Genomic DNA, 18178 nt, shown 5'->3' with positions numbered 1-18178 from the left:
GATGGACACTGGGAAGAGGTAACTGTGGGGAGGAAGTGGGAGGGGAGCTGTTGCATTGTGGTAAACTGTGGTCAATGTCATGAGACAAAGTGTATGTGTACTGCTGTATGGAAAGTGAATTTGCTCTTTAATCTTCACCCAAATCACAATTAAAAAAAAAAAGAAAAAAGAATATCCTTTCACCACTGAAATGTCTTAGTGCCTGTCTTAGTTCTCTAGTGCTGCTATAACAGAAATGCCATAAGTGGATGGCTTTAACAAAAATTTATCCTCTTAAAGTTTAGGAGGCTAGAAGTCCACATTCAGAATGCTGGTTCAAGGGGAAGACTAGGCCAGAAGTTCAAGTTCAGAGTGCCAGGTCTAGGGGCTAGGTGGTGGCCCTTTGACCTTGGCCTTCAGCTTTGCTTTCTAGGACAGAGATGGAGGCTTCTCTTGACTCACATAGCAGCTGGCTACTGAGGCTGACAAATCCAACATTGGCAAGTAAAATAGCAGATTATTGGCTCACAGGCTGCAAAGGCAACAATCTCAAGATTGGGAGGCAAAATGGCATGTCACTGCTTCAAGCCCAGTAACTGGAGATGAAGACTGAACCAAATGCAGGATCCTTTCTATACACATGGGAAGCAGGCCACCAAACCCAACCCATTGCCATCAAGTTGATTCCAACTTATAGTGACCTCCACTGGGTTTCCAAGGTGATAAATTTTTGTGGAAGTAGATTACCCAGTCTTGCTTCCACAGAGTGGCTGGTGGATTTGAACAACCAAACTTCTGGTTAGCAGTCAGATGCCTTAGACACTGTGCTACCAGAGCTCCTTGAAACAGGCCACACCTGGAAAGAAATTCTTCTTACACTGATTAACTGCTCACAGCAGGTTCCACTATAGAGGTGATTACACCAGTTCAATATCATCATCATTGGGAATAACTATATTCAAATTCCAAGCCACTCAAAATCACAGCCCAGCCAAGCTGACATACAATTGTAATGACCACAAGACCTTTATTAAAAATCAATAGAACCACCCCATAAATGCAAGGATTTATTTCTGACTCTTAATTATGTTTCATTAATATATATGTCTTTCCTTGCACCATGTATATTAAGTGCCACATTTTAAAAATTATTATAGCTTTATAATATCCTATGAAATTGGAAAGTGAAAAATTTCCAACTTTGTTCTTCTTTTTCAAAATTTTTTGGCTACTCTACCTCCTGTTCATTGGCCTATTAATTCTAGAAATAGCTTGTTAATTTCTACAAAAAGTTTATGGGGTTTTTATAGGAATTACATTGAATTTATATATAAATTTAGGGAGAACTGTCACTGATAATATTAAATCTCCTAACCCATGAATATGACATTTATTGTCCATTTAGTTACATCTTCTTTAATTTTTCTCAGCAATTTTCTCTAGTTTTCAAATCTACAATTTCTTCCTAAATTTTCTGTTCTTTTTTGATGCTACTATAAATGGAATTATTTTCTTAATTTCATTTTGCTAGTTTGTTGTTAATAAAGAGAAATAAAATTGATTTAAATATTTATTGTATAGTCTTTTATTCCTTTAGTTCTAATAGTTTTTTGTGAGTGTGTGTACTTGTGTATCCCTTAGAACTTTTTACATTAAAGACCATAGCATATCTAATAAAGACAGTGTTAATTCCTTCTATTATTGTTCTTTTTATTCCTTTCTTTTCATTTCCCTGTTGCACTAGGTAGAACCAACCCTACAGTAGAGCATAAAAGTGACAAAAGTAGATACATTTGACTTCTCCCTAATCTTAGGAGTATTGGAGGAGTAGGCAGTCATTCATTAAGTATGATAGCAGATGTGAGTTATCATTCATGCCCTCTATGAGGTTGAGAAAATTCTCTTTTATTCTTAGTTTATTGAGAACTTTAATCATGAATCGAATTGGATTTTGTCAAATATCTTTTCTGTATTGAGAAGATCATATAGTTTCTTTTCTTTAATTTATTAATAGGGATATTACATTAATTGATTTTTAGGTACAAAACTAATCTTGCATTAGTGGCATAAATCTCATGTAATTATAATGTATAATCCTTTTACACACGATTCAAATTGTTAGCATTTTGTTAAGGATTTTTCCATCTATATTAATGGGAGATACTAAACCATAGTTTTCTTTTTTGTGTATGATATCCTTGAGTGGCTTTAATTTCAGAGTAATAGTGAATTCACAAAATAAACTGGGCTTTTTTTTTCCCCCAGTTTTGTTCCCTTTTTCTCTATTTTCTGAAGGAATTTGATAATATATTTTTATTCAAATATTTGATAGGTTTAACTAGTAAAGCTATGTAGATCTGGGCTGTTATTTGTGGAAAGATTTTGGTTATATATTTTATTTGTATTTTGTTTTAAAGTACTTCAAAACTGGACTGAGCTGGTTTTGGTAATCTGCATTTTTCTAGGTATTTGTCTATTCATTCCAACTTGTCTAATTTCTTAGCATAAAGTTGTTCATAATACTCCTGTATAATCCTTTCCATTTCTGTAAGGTCAGTAATAATGTTCACTCTTCCATTCCTGATCTGAATCTTCTCTCCCCACCACCTTGGTTAGTTAAGCAAAACTTTATTTTAATTATTTTTTTAAAACATACAACTTTCAAATAACTAACCAGACTGATTTTCTATTTCATTGGTTTCTGCTTAATTTTTTTTTTCCCTATCATTTTCTATCTTCTGTTTTCTTGTGCTGTAGTTCACAGTTCTTTTATTAGTGCATTAAAATACATTAAGGAGCCATGGTGGTGCAATGGTTAAGTGCTCGGCTACTAAACAAAAGGTTGGTGGTTTGAGCCCACCTAGCAGCTTCACAGTAGAAAGACCTAGTAATGTGCTTCCATTAAGATTTCAGCCTAGGAAACCCTAGGGAGCAGCTTTATTCTGTCACACTGTGTCACTGAATTAGAATCTACTTGACAGCACCCAACAACAAAAACAGTAGGGTTCAAGCTTACATCATTGACTTTAAGCTTTCTTCTTTTTTGATATAGATGTTTAAAGTGATATATACCCCTCTAAGTACTGTTTTAACATTATCCTCAAAATTTTTAAAATGTTCTTTTTTCATTTTTTATCATTTCAAAGTATTTTCTAATTTTCTTGTGACTTCCTCATGGACCCATAAATTATTTAAAAGTTCACTATTTAATTTCCAAATATTTGCAGAATTCCCAGGTTCCTTTCTGTTGTTGACTCCTAATTTAATTGTGTTGTATTGATTTGTGCTAAAGACATAATTTGTATGATTAAATCCTTTACATTTATTGAGACTTGTTTTATAGCCTATCATATGGGCTACCCAGTAGAATGTCTATCTCCACTTAATAAAAAAGTAGATTCTTCAGTCATTGGGTGGAGTTTTCATACATGTTAGTTATTCCAAATGGGTTCACAGTGTCATCCTTGCTAATTTTATGTCTAATTTTCCTATGAATTATTGAGTTGGTTATTAAAATTTATATTTAAAATTATTTAATCATGTAGTTTTTCTTTCAGTTCTATCAACTTGCACTTCATGTATTTTGGGGCTCTGTGCAAGAAGCTCTGGTGGTACAGTGGTTAAGGCATTCGGCTACCAACTGAAAGGTCAGTACTCTGCTTTGAGAAAAACCAACAGCTGCTCTGTGGGAGAAAGATGAGGCAGTATGCTTCCATAAAATTTACAGCCTTGGAAACCCTACAGGGTAATTCTGCTCTGTCCCACAGGGTCATTATGAGTTGGAATCAACTGGATGGCAGTGGGTTTAGGTTCGGTTTATTGTTATGCACATATATATTTCTACTATGTTTTCTGTCTTTTTTGTTCCTATTTTTTTCTTTTTGACTGCATTTTTTAAGTTAAATAAAAATGTTATTGTTTGTTTTCTTAGTGATTGCTCTAGAAATTACAAATGCATCTTATCAAAATATACTTCACATTAATACTACATTATTTTAACTAAAATATAGAACATATATTTCCTTCTTTTTTCATGGCTTTGTACCAAGGTCAGATCCTGTCATGGAATTAAAATGTTATGGCATTAGTGGTGGCAGCTCAGATACTTAACACTTAAAGAGATATCTCATCTCTGATTATAGCATTCCTGTACACAAGTGTGTAGAAATCCTCAGTACATTTTTGTCTATTTTCTCGTCCTTTTGTCCCAAATTAAGTTTAGTTGCACAGGTAAAACTCCAAGAGAGCAAGTGGAAAATCCTGGTAAGAAAATATATCAGTTTTACATATGAGCCAACATAAGTCCCAGGTTCAGTCCCAAGCTACACATATGCAGAACACACAGGAAAAAAAAAAAAAAAAAAAAATTGAGAGCTGGAGTACTCTATAAACTATAGTCAATGAATGAGAGATGTGAAGGCCATATCTAGATAGCACAGAAAATACTTTGAAAATTGAAGTGACATTGGAACTCATAGAAGGCAAGGCCAATCTTATCTTCTGAACATAACCAGGCTTCCTATGTCTTTAGGTCATCAAAATATCCTCATTTGAAACTTAAATTCAAAATTGATTGCCCATTTTTCTATTAGTTGTATTTTTCATATTGAACTGTTGGAGTTGTTTGTTCATTTGTCACATACATGGATTATAGATATTTTCTTCACTATTACTGGCATGTTTCTCACTATTAATAGTGTTTCTCCAAGCTTAGAAATGTCACTGAATGAACAGTTTCTTCATAAAAAGGTTCATGTGGTCATTGCTTTTTGTGTAATTTTAAATTAATCTTTGTCTACTCAAAGTCACAAATACATTATTCTATGTTTCCCTCTAAAAATGCTATTATTTTAACCTTCATATATAAATCTGCAATGTATTTGGAATTAATTTTTATAGAATGTGAGTTAAGAGTAAAGATACCTATTTTCTCCATATGGCTATCCAATTAATCATTTCTTGGAAAGACCACTCTTTTCTCCATTGTATTATAGTGACAGCTTAGTCATATAGTTGGTGATTTTATGTACATGGGCCTTTTCTGACTCTATTCTGTTCCATTTGTCAGTTTGTCTATCTTTGAGACAATACCAAAATATGTTAATTACTCTGACTTTAAATAAGTCTTGATTATTTGTGTTTTTTTTTTTTTTTTTTTTTCCCCTAGCTTTGTTTATCTTCTTCAATATTTCACTGGCTATTCTTTAACTTTTGTATTCCCATGTAGATTTTAGAATCAGTTTGGGAATTTCCTCTGTATTTTTTAAATGGAATTAGGTTGAATCAATAATTTTTGGTAAATTGACACTTTTTCAATATTAAGTATTTCTATCATGAACATGGTTGCTGTTATTAGTTGTCATTGAGTCAGTTCCAACTCACAATGACTCCATGTGTGCAGAGTAGAACTGCTCTATAACGTTTCAAGACTATGACTTTTCAGAAGCAAATCACTGAGCCTGTCCTCTGAGACAACTGTGTGTACCTGATCTATCAAACTTTCAGGTAGTATTTGAACACTTAGCAATTTATGTCACCCAGGGACTCCTAAACATGGCACATCCTTACATTGATTTAAGTCTTCTTTAGTTTCTTTCAATAAAGCATTATAATTTTCAAGCGTGAAGATCTTACATATTTGTTGAAAACTTTCAATTCAATGAGACAAAGCTTCTTTTTGCAGGAAGGAACTTAATATGAATGAAACATATGCACACACACATTCTTACCAACATACATTTCCACACACACGCACCCTTCACGTCTGTCCTACTGTGAAGTTTGACTATGATCTCATCCTACTATTCTCTGAAATACATAGGAAAATAAAACAAAACAAAACTCTGTCTCTTCTTAGCCAGTGCTATGCACATATAATTCATGAAGATACTTCTAATAATTTGAAGTTTTAGTGTTTATCTTGGGAGCTCTGGTGGCATAGTGCCTAAGGCATTTGACTGCTAATCTGAAGGCTGGTGATTCAAACCCACCAGCCACACCTCAGAAGGAAGACTGGGAAATCCACTTCCATAGTGATACCACCTCGGAAACCCTAGTGGGGTTGCTATGAGTTGCATCCGACTTGACAGCAGTGAGATTTTTTTTTTTTAAGTTTTGAATGTTTATCTTAAAAATTAATAATTATTTCTCCTTTTCCTTTAAAATTAAACTTATTTGTTTTCATAAAAATAAAGCTCTATAAATAAGTATTGTCAAAAAGTACTGGGTACTTCAGGGTTAAACAATCTTTAGTCCTTTTGTGCTTTTGGTATACATCATATCTCCCTTGGGGTACCATATCCCACTTTTCATAGCTAATCTCTACAAGACCTTGACATTTCAACACTGATTCCCTACTTTTATCTTCCAGCTCTTTCTTTGTATCCATAAAGTGAGAGGTCACACACACATGTAGAGGGAAGGTCTTCTGATCTCTAATGGTTAAGCCTTGGGAGACTTGGGCCTTATTTACCATTCATAAGCTAGTCTAAGACTAATGGGGTTGAAGGGAGTATGTCCTGAAACCTTTGAAGGACATCCATCACCAGATAAAACCTGAATTTTTGAAAGTAAATATAACACTTACTATTTGTATCCCTGGGTGGGGGGGAGAAAAAAAAAGGACATTGTCACACACATACATGCATTTCATCAAAAGAAAAACTTTGGTAGATTGATCTATACAAGTCAACAAAGTGAATATATTATGTGGTATTTTATTTGTGGTCATTTATTTATATTCAAGGCATTCTTGGTTTCAAACTTTTGCTCCTTTAATGCAAGTAACTTTGGCAGCTAGCAACTGAACTATAATTTTCTCTTTGTTGGAAGAAAGCTATTTAATTCTATATGTCAAGACATTAGAGTATGAGGAGCAAAGGCCAGCCTGCTGAGATCAAGAGTTAATACCTCCACGTTTCACCCAAGCTAAGTTTATCCAAGCATTTAATTTCATACAAAGCATCCATTTTTGATGTCCTCTAATGTGTGATATGTCAGACATATAATTTTTTCTTACTAATTCATTATTTTCTTGTGAAGGGAGGCAGTTAGACTACTATAACTTATTCATTAAACTTAGTGAATTCATTTCTGGTAGAAACTGTTTTCATTTTTCAAGCAAATCTCTTTGACAAAGAATTCCAAACAGCATTTTCACTGTCAAGGTCAGAATACCCTATAACTGGTGATAGGTGAAAATCAACTTCTACCTGGTGACTATGTTATCGTAAAACTTCATAGTACTTACATGATTAGACAAATTTATATTTATTTTTAGGTGCATTTCGGAAAGTAAGATGTACTGATATTTTGATATAATTAGATCAAACCTTTTAATACAGATCTTTCTGTAATGGAAATACAGTCTTTTAAAATATTCATCTTCCTTCTGAGAATCTACCCTAATATGCCATCCCCAAAATCCTTCATCCTCTGCTGTCCCTCAAAGAGGTAACAGAAGAACATTTAGAAGTTTACCATCAAGGCAATACCTTCTTATTCCTCCCCAAACCATCAATGCATTATTAAAACATATTGTACATCTCTCAGTATACCATCATTATATAGATTTTACTTTTGACTATGTCTTACTTATTAAAAAAATTTACATTAAATGATAAAAAAGAAAATGACTAAATATTTATAAAATGTTAATGTATCCACATAGCTAAATAATTAATTCAAATACTTTCAAAATGTAGTTCTCTGGCTATATACCCTAAGTGGGATATATTCTAAAACCAATAATAATAATTAAAAAAATAATAATAATAATCTTGAACTTGAGCTTTACTTAGTAAATTTTATGGTGGTGGTGGTATAGGTAGAAGGCATCCTATGTGTGTTATGGAAGAGAACAAATAAATAAATATATGATGCTTTTGGCTTATATAGAGATGGAGAGGGAGGGGGAGAAAAAGACATAGAAAAAGGTAAAGCAAATATGTCAAAATGTCAACAAGAAGTCCATACAGTAAAGGGTATACAAGTGTTCATCGTGCATTTCATTAAACTTTTCTGTAGAGGTGGAATTTTTATGAAGAAAAAGCAGAGAAAAAAACCTTGGAAATTACAATGATGTCTCTTTATCTTTTGAAAACACCCAATCTAGGCTCCCACAGCTAGTTAATGTCAAAACTTTGTTTCTTTGTACAAATGACAAGAAAGGATTAAGTATTGTGGATACTGAAGACACTGAATATATGTGAGCAATCTGTTTGTAAGCCATTCACTAAGTGTCTATTTTACTTAATGAGAAATTATTTTGCCAATCCCACCCCCTACATTCATGATACAGTACTAATATCGCCCACAGTGATTTCCTGACAGACTCAAAAGCACCAACTCAGGCTTCTCACTAACAAGTGGAAATCAACTGCCAATGAGTCATCTTTGACTCATGGCAATCTCATGTGTTTCAGAATAGAAATGTGCTCCATAGGATTTTCAACTGCTATATTTTACCAGCCCTTTCTTCTGGGGTGCCACTGGGTGGTTTGTGCCCCCAAACTTTCAGTTAGTAGTTGATCACATAACTATTTGCACCACTCAGGGCTCCACATCAGGCTTATATAACTCCACACCACAACATGACCCTTCTAGTCTAACTGCTTCTTCTCCAATCCCCAAGTTGTTTCTCCCCTATTATTCCAACTACCAATGTTGTTGTTGTTATGTGCCATGGAGTAGGACCCAACTCATAGTGACCCCTCCTTGGATTTCCGAGGAGGTACCAACCAACAGTAGTGAAGATAAATCACACTGATTGCTTCACCTTACTGTTAGGTTGAGACTTTTAAGCTCTCAGTCTATGCTCAAAAGTCTATTTCTTAGTCTAATAGAATCATTCCTCATCTTTTCCTTTTCTCATAGTCAATACACACAGGGAAAGAGCAAATCCCATATAAATACATTCTATCTTTATTTTGACATGTCCATGTACATCCAGAGGACTGCACATACCTTGCCTCCATGATTATGACTGTCATTCGCCACTCACTAATACAGTGATGATTTTTTCTATGTTTCTTCAATATAACATTTATTTCTTTTTCAGTTTATATATTTCAAAAATTTAATGATTTGTTATAGTAAATCTGACTATCTGGATATATGCTCAAAAGCTTAGAGTCCACACAATTTTGATTGTGATGACTACAGGACCTCAGAGTTGTCTGGGATATTGATGGCATCCCTGACTGATCATCCAGCCAATGTCTTCCCTCTACCCCACCCCTTTACTGAGCCCATATCATATGGTCATCAAGTTTAGGTCTAACAACCCCACAACTGAAGAATGGAAAACTTCACAATTTAGTCCATTCGTTCTCTAAAATGTTCAAAAACCAAAACCTGTTGTCACTGAATTGATTCTTATGCATGACAATTCCTGTGCATGACAACCCCCTGTGTGTCAGAGTAGAACTGAGGGTCTTCATTGGCTACGATCTTTCAGAAATATATTACCACCCTTTCTTCTGAGAAACTTCTGGGAGGACTCTAGCCACCAAACTTGTGGTTAACAGCATGGTACATTAAGTGCTTCACCAGCCAGGAACTCCTGGAAATGTTCAGACCACAACCATAAGAATTTTTTCAGATTATTCGTGAGTCCTAGCTCCATGCTGTGGGACAAGAAAGAAAAAGCCCAATCCCTCTTGCCAGGAAAAATAGTTCCAGTACTTAACAACAGTGGTGCTGTATCATCAGTCTACTCTCTTTCAAACTACATTCAAATTATTTTTTCATACCATTTTCTCATGTAATAATTCTTAAGTCCTTTCTCCCAGAGTATACACCCATGCCAAGTACCCTCTTAAAGTGTATGCCCAGATCAGCTCCTAGTTCTTAGGTACAAAATAATTCTCTTTATTCAGGATAAGAAAATGCTCTCCTTGTATGAATTATGATCATGGACAGCCTTTTAAAAACACACACAGGGCTTTTGATCCACAACCCACTCTCACTGGGAATAAAGGGGGCTCTTTCCTTGCCTAATTTGCTTATGAAAAATATTCAATTATGTTCCAAGTTTAATTCACTTAGTAATGAAAAGTAAATGAGCCCAACCAGCATGTTTGATTTTGTTGGAAAGAGAGAAACTGTTTTACAAAAACAAAGTTAAATTAAATTAAGTGATTCTCTTCAATGGTGGAAATTGAATTTCTTTCCTAAAGAACTTCTAGGAGACATGGCCTACACCAATAACAGAGATAAAGCCTCACTAGGGAACAACTCCAGATTGTTCCCTGTGATGTCACAATTACACATACATGTATGTGAGTCTGTATGTACACATATATAAACTCACATATCCACAAGCATTTCATCAATGGGGAAGTAGAGGATAGAACCCAGAGATGTAATGTGTTGGAGGCACACTCATGTCAGAAAGAGTCTCACATACCATTTTTGCAGATCGGGCAGCACTGGTCAGGCTCATACACGGGGTCCACACACTCTGTCTGAGGACATGCAGACACTGTGCACAACACTTCTCCGCTGGCTTCACAACGGCACCGCTCACAGGGAGACACCTGAAACACAAGCCCAGGCATCCAGGTCATTCCTCCAGCCGACCTTACCAGACACTCTCATGTTTCTCCTCCTCCAGACTTCCTGTGAAGACATCCATGTGTTTTACGATGTTAAAAAATTATCCAGTGTAGTGGTTTTTCCAAGTATGGACACAGAATCCCTGGGTATTGAGGAGATTCCACTCAGGTGTAATTATACATCATTGGGCTTCTACCCTCCCACTCAACACCACATAGAGCAGCTCTGTTCTTTAGTGGTCTACATGTTGAGCTTTAACTTATTTTGAAGAAAGGTTCTTATTTCCTTCAAAAGTAAACATATCACCACTGAATTTTTGCCCAAACACTCATCATATAAACAAATCCCTCTTCCAAAGCCTTGAAAAGTAGCTATACTACCTATTAAAGATAGTGCCCATGTTTCCAGTTAAGAAAATGATAGAACAGGAAAAGAAGTGAAGAGAAGAGGAATGTAGATTATTCTCAGGGGTAGGCACACTGGCAAGAGCTGTACTTATATTATCTCATTTAACTCTCACAGCAACTTTAAAATCAGCTACTAAGAATATTGTCCATGCTCACTGACAAGGAAACTGAGATTCAGAGTTGTTAGGCAACTTTCCTTGGGCAAACCTTTCATAAGAGGTAGGGCTACTATTCTAATCCAGATTCTTGACTTCAGAACTCATGATGGTCCACTCTTCTCAAAGACCTCTTAAAGTCCATTCCCTTCCACTGTCCAGTGGTATGAAGTTCCTTTATGTACTGGCCTTCAATCTGCCTCTCTTTGCTTTTCACCCATTGGCCCAAGTTCTACCATTGCAGCCACTCAAGCCAAGCATAATATCCCTTCTACACAAATGCTGTGCACTACCAACTGAATCTTACCATGATTCAGGAAGGGCTTGGTGTGGATGATGTATTTTCTAGAAACTCCATACAGGGAGATTTCCATCTAGCCCAACACAAGATGAGGCAGCACATGCAGCATTAGCCACCAGAAGCAGGAACTGAAGTGGGACACACACTTTAAAGACAATGGTAATGGGGTGATGGGTGTCTGCCAAACCAGGTAACCTACTTTCCCCATGGTATTTTCCAGTACTGCATCCATGATTCAAACATCAATTGTAAATAATACAGACCATACTCACAGCTGCTTCCTTATTGAAAAATAAATGAATAAATAAAAAGTAAAATCTCCACTGAATGACCTCGTTATTTCATGAAGCAAAAAGTCAATTTCTGTTTACACAAATATGATTCTCAGGCACTAGAACAAAGTCAACCTGCTTGGTAGTCAGGTCTTGGGCTTGTGTGCACATGTGTACATGCGCTGGGCGAAGAAGAAAAAGGAAAAATTACCAAACTCTAGTGTAGCCCAGGACAAAATCTTGCAATGGTTTGCAATACAGCCTTAGAAGTCAAAATCAGTTTTACAACAATAATCTATCAGCATATTTTTGAGAAGTAGTTTTGGTACAACAAATTCTTTAGAATCATTGACCTGTGCTGCTCTTTGTTGTTGCTCTCCTGCTTCCTTCTACCCCTCTACCCACCCCCCATTCAGCCTGTAGCATCCTTGCCTCAAGGGTGGATTCATCTAGCAAGCATGATAAGAAAAGGTTTCTGAGTTTCAAGAGACATGGTTTATTGCATTTCAAAAGACTCCAATCAGAAGGACTCTGGGCATAAGCCACAAAGAACAGATGGTGTGGATTACATGATGGCGAGTCAGGCTCCACACCGCAGATAAGACACAAATCATCCCTCCTAAAGGGAAGTATAGCAAAGAGAAGTGAGATGTCCATATATTAGTGTCTGTCCTCAAGAAAGAGGTACAGTGTAGCACCCACCCCCAATCCAGGCTGGACTCCAGCAGGGATGTGTGGATGAGAGTAGAAAATACCATTTTAGGTTGGTAATTTGAAAGAAAGAGACAATTGAATCCTATGACATGCCCCAGGCAGGGCTCCAGGAAAGCAGCAAGACTACAGAGCAAGGTGTGGAGGCTGTACTGTTAAAAAGGTGTCAGGTATTAAGACAGCTGGCCTGGACTCAGCCTCAGCAGTTCCTTTCTTATTGAGGGAGGCACAGGATCCTGGCAAAAGGGGGAGAGATCACTGACCTGGAAACAGCACACATCTTTCTCTGGATCTGAAATTTCACTGTCCTTGCCACAGAGCTCTGCTCAAACAAAAGCACACAGGCTATTTTGATATTTCCTTAAAGATTCCTCAACTCTATCCAGAGTCTGATTATGAGTTTGGCTGTCACTATATATTTGGAAATCCTGATCTGACCTTTTGGAGATCTGTTCACTTCTCAGAACTCTGAGTTGAAGCTTAGAGTCACAATTATCATGAAATTAACACCTCCTGCCACCTACTTTTGCTTCCACTGGTGCCCCCTGATGGTTCCTATTCACTTTCATCTCAGGTTCAGCCCTGCCCTAGTTCCCAGCCAAATCTAGCCTAGTGACAACCAGTGGCAAAACTGTGCCAGTTCCCTTAGATACCAGGCTGTTCCCTATTAGTGGTACCTGAGCAAGATACCTCACCACCAATCTCCTGGTTGTTCTAAGTCAGAGCTTCTAGCCTGATAACAAAGTTCCTAGGCCTCATTGCCAGGACCCAGGTCACATAGCAGAACTCTGCCTTCACCATGCTCATGCTCCTGTCACCTGTCAGGTAACCAGCTCCCAGGGCTAAGAGTGGTCCCAATCCCACCCCGATGGACCAACTTCTTGGTTAAAAATATCCCCACATCTCAGATGCTCTGGTCTGGCCAACTACTGGGCTCCTTGGTCACTCCCTAGTTGTCTGGCTTGGATCACTGACCAAGCTCACTTAACTAACCACCAGGCCTGTCCCAACAAAAACACTGTCAGATTCCAGAAAGAAATGCTCAGTCATACAAACCCCTGAGCTCATCACACCATTTGTTTTTCTAGGCCTCATCCATGTGGTCCTATCTATGCAGAAATGCTCACCATTTGGTAAACTCCCACTGATTTTATATCCAGCTCAAACATTTCCTCTCTGGGAAGTCATTTTTTATACCAACATCTGCAGAGCTGGTCACTTTCCCTCCTGTAAGTCATCACCTTATCTTGTATTTTTGCCTCACACTGCATCAGTGTGGGCAACATTGCCAAATTAAAAATATAACACCCACTCATGTGAGCTCAGCAGCTAGCTGAGGAAGATGCAGCCACATGGTTCAGCTTCACCTATTCATGAGGATGAATCAGCATAAACTTCAAGCCACAAGTCCTCCAAAAAAGTCTGAAGGAGACCAGAGTCTTACACACTGGCTGGCTCAGGTCAGCTATTCTCACAGTCCCATACCCACAATTCCTCTATACCCAGGAGTCAAGCACAGGGCTTTTCCTCATGACCTCAGGTAACAGCACTGATGTGTAGATATGTCCATACACAAATGAGAGCAGCTTGTAGCTCAGACCAGCACTATGAGCTCACACCAGAGTAGGAATGCTAGGACCCTCCACTGACTGAAATGGAGAGGGTGCCAAGGAGCAGCTTCTATACAGAGCTCAGGCTGCCAGTCTTCAGGGCCAATTTTATGTTCTGTGTCATCTCACCAACCTCTGCATGTGGATGTAACCCCATTCAAATGCTCTGGTTCCATTATCTAGGACTCAAGAGGAAGGTCTGCATGCCTGATTAGACTCCAAGTTGTCAAACTAACTATGACATATCTGAGTAAACAGCAAGCTGAAGAGTCTTCATCTACCAACTCATGCCATCCTGGCAACACTAGGATCAAACAGCCTCCTGCCATCCCTGTGTGTTTTGCTTTACAGCAAAAACTAAGAATAAGCATGTTCCAGTGCATTGCTGCATCTTCAACCAAGAGCATGCACTTCCATGGTACTTTTTTCCAATCACGAGACAACCTTTAACCTCTTCTAGATGTATCCCTTCCCCAAAAGAAACAGCTAGGGGTAAACCTAACTTTAAAACAATAGTACTTATGATTGGCAAAGAAGAGCCTACATTTTGTATAGAATACCGTATGACAGAAATACTATTCTTTATAATCTTCTAGTTACAAATCCAACCTTTGTATAGATATAATTTAACAGCATATCCCAGAAAAACATTTGGACATTTGGGCACTATGGAAGGGGAATCATTCTCAAGGCACTTACTATTTGCCTGGCCTAGTTTCTGGAATTCATATTTGACAAGTGTATTGTGTAGCTATAACAATATTTCCTGATCATGTGCCATTTTCACAATCACTGTATGTGCCAATTCATTGGTGTGGCCAATGTGTAGTTTGAGTGTCTTTCAACCTAGGGGGCTTACCTTCCAGCTCTATGTCAGGTATTATTTTTTTGTGATCCATAGAGTTTCACTGGCTATTTTTCAGAAGTAGATTGCTAGAACTTTCTTTCTAATCTTTCTTTGTCTGGAAGCTCCATTCAAACCTATCCACTATGGGTGATTCTGCTGGTATTTGAAATGCCAGTGGCATGATTTCCAGCTTCACAAAACACATAAGCCACCATAGCATGTAAACTAACAGATAAGTGGTATACTCTACCATGGATTTAAGAAATATACTGTGGTAGTTAAATCTGTGTGTTAACTTGGCTGGGCCTGGTTGAGTGGCTGGGCAGCTGAATGCAGTTATTCTCCATGGTGAGAATGAAAATTAACTCCATGGTAGAATCTACTGGAGTAGCTGAGTAGGTGTTTAGGGATGTGGGGTACTTCTAGTATATAACAAGCAACTTTGAGGAAGGTCTCCAACTGATGGCATGCTTGAATCCTGCATGTAGCTAAGTCATTGTTCAGCAGCCTCCCATGTTGCCCTGTCAATCTTGGACTTTTAATGGATTTGAGTTAATGGCCTGCCATGTGGTTTGGTAATACTGGGACTGTGCCTTTTTACTTGTTGACCTTGGATTTGTCAGCCTCAGCAGCCAGCAGTTGCCCAAGTGAAGAAAAGCCTCCAGCTTCAGTGGGCCAGAAACATGACACAGAGCTGAAGCCCAAGGTTGAGGAGCTTTCACCCAGCCCCTAGAGCCTGGTACTTTGAACTTGGACTTAAAGCTCCAAACTGTAGGAGAAAAAACTCCTGTTTGTTCAAGCCATTCCATTTGTGATATATTCCTGTCAGAGTGGCACTAGAGGTAACCAAACATATACCCTCAAACCCACACAAAATTGTGGAGAACAAATACATTTAGGCATGTTTTTTCAATGAAATAACTATCACTATAGGGCACTTGACTGCTAATCAGAAGGCTGGTGGTTCAAACCCACCAGCCACTCCTTGGAAGGAAGATGGGGCAATCTACTTCCATAATGATACCGCCTCAGAAACCCAAGGAGGGGTCACTATGAGTCGGGTCCCACTCGATGGCACATAACAACAACAACATAACATACATAGCAGAGGTATGGAAGACTAAGTAAAGACATAACTCATTAATTAATGTAGAAATTATTCATAATTAGGTTGTTATTGTTAGATGCCATTTTGTCAGTTTGGATTCATAGTGACCTCATGTACAAAATAATTCATAATTAGGCAGACTCTTATAATACTTTGCAATTATAAACATGCCCATATTTTATGTATATAGGTTATTAAGGCAAACACCAAATTCACTGCCTTTGAGTAAATTCTGACTCATAGCAACCCCCACTGGATTTCCAAGGCTGTAAATCTTTACAGAAGCAGACTTCCCTATCTTTCTTCCACAGAGAGGCTAGCAGGTTCGAACCACTGACTTTTGGGTTAGCAGCCAAGTATCTTAACCACTACACCACCAGAGCTCCTTATATAGGTTGTAAGATTTGTAAAATAAATATTGATATTGAATCTATTTCTAAACAATTAAGTAGAAATAGGTAGTAGAATTTACACATTTGGACAATGATTAAATGTAAATTAAAACCTATACAAAAAAGAATATTTCTTAAATCAAGTGCTTCATCTAAAAATTAAAGATCTACAGAATGCTAAAAGGCAGAAAGATTGGGATTATCAGTTCTATATGAGTATTAAGGAGCTCTGGTAGCATAGTGCCTAAGGCACTTGACTGCTAACCAGAAGGCTGGCGGTTCAAACCCATCAGCCACTCCTCAGAAAGAAGATGGAGCAATCTACTTCCATAGTGATACTGCCTCGGATAACCCAAGGAGGGGTCACTATGAATCGGGTCCGACTCGATGGCACATAACAACAACATATGAGTATTATATAAGGAACATTATAATTTATCTCATAAATTTTACACAAATAAACTTAGATATAATTAAGCATCTGTCTCTCAGGTTTTACCATGTTTAACATCATCAATGTAATTATAATTATAATAGTCACTAAAACAACCAGGTTCTGAAAGAGGAAATATTGCAGAAGCAGGTTGAATTTGAATCCCATTCCCATTTATGATTCAGATCTCTTTCCATTGTGGCCTGAAAAATATCTTTTTCAGATACTTTCTTCTCTTCCCACCTGTCTGCATAGCAGCATTTCTTCACTATCTACCTGGATACCCTCTACTTGGGGAATTTCTACTTTCCTCAAACCCAGTTAAACAGTACTTCCAGTTTTATCTGCCAGAAAAGAATTTGGCATGGGTGAGAGGTAAAGGATACATGTTTGTCACTGGAATAGTGGCCACATTATACTTCCAACCTAGAGCTTTTTACTGTGACCTGCTGAATTGTATGCCCAGAAATCCCATGCCTGTAAAATTTTTTGGCTTTTGGTGGCTAAGGAGCAATTCTAGACAGAATGCAGAGGCTAACTTAAGAACAGATAAATGAGAGGTATGAAAATCCTAGAACAATGTCCCAGGTAACTGCAATGTTTTCATAGATGGTATTATTTAAGCACGGGGGGTGGGATATCAGTTAATCAACTTCAGTATAAAACTTTTTCAGCTAAAAGAACTTAGCATAAAATAGCTCTTCTCATCTGGTGGGATAGTGGCTTAAGCATTTGACTGTTAACCAGAAGGCTGGTAGTTCAAACTCACCAGCCACTCCTTGGAAGGAAGTTTGGGCAATCTACTTCTGTAGTGATACCACCTCGGAAACCCAAGGAAGGGTCATTATGAGTCGGATCCAACTTGATGGCAGTGAGTTAGTTAGTTCATCAACAAAAATGTTCCCTTTATTTTTCTAGGCCCCAAATTGTTTGATTTTGCAAAGTATCAAAATGAGATTAGTGTAAAAACAAAGAGAAATACTGCCATTTGGACTTTTTCATGCTTTCCACTCAACTTGTCCCAACCCCTTGAGGTCCCTGGAGCACAGTTTCCATCACTGACAACTCTAAATTCTGGCCTGTGCAGAGTGGGGATAAGATTCAGTGCAAGAAGAGCCAGAGTCATGTCTTAGCCACGGTGACTGGACCAGGGCAACATGCTGAATAGGCTCAATAACCATGGACTGACTCAAGTTAGGAATGGTCAAAAACACACAATAACAAAAATTAACTTCCACAGCACATTACCAAAAAACATAAAAACTAAAATCTACAGTTTTGATCCATGGAATGTTTCATGAAAGGTTATTCATAGATTAAAAATGTACACCTGAGAAAAAGGGAATAAATACAAATTTCTATGTTGACAGGAATCAAGATTTGGATTACACATTTAATAATGTGTA

General features: G+C 37.5%; 1 protein-coding gene across 1 annotated transcript in view; it reads right to left on the bottom strand.

The window, feature by feature from the left end:
- Positions 1 to 18178, bottom strand: part of VWC2 (von Willebrand factor C domain containing 2) — a 421720-nt gene that overhangs the window by 296560 nt on the left and 106982 nt on the right. Inside the window, exon 2 of the mRNA XM_007943930.2 lies at positions 10388 to 10517. Coding sequence (XP_007942121.1) covers positions 10388 to 10517 — 130 coding nt within the window. The remainder of the gene's footprint in view (positions 1 to 10387; positions 10518 to 18178) is intronic.

This window comes from Orycteropus afer, unplaced genomic scaffold (assembly GCF_000298275.1).
Source record: "Orycteropus afer afer isolate SDZICR_OR568_19922 unplaced genomic scaffold, OryAfe1.0 scaffold00115, whole genome shotgun sequence".
In the NCBI taxonomy this organism is placed as follows: domain Eukaryota; kingdom Metazoa; phylum Chordata; class Mammalia; order Tubulidentata; family Orycteropodidae; genus Orycteropus; species Orycteropus afer.
This window is presented reverse-complemented; position numbering and strand designations above follow the sequence as displayed.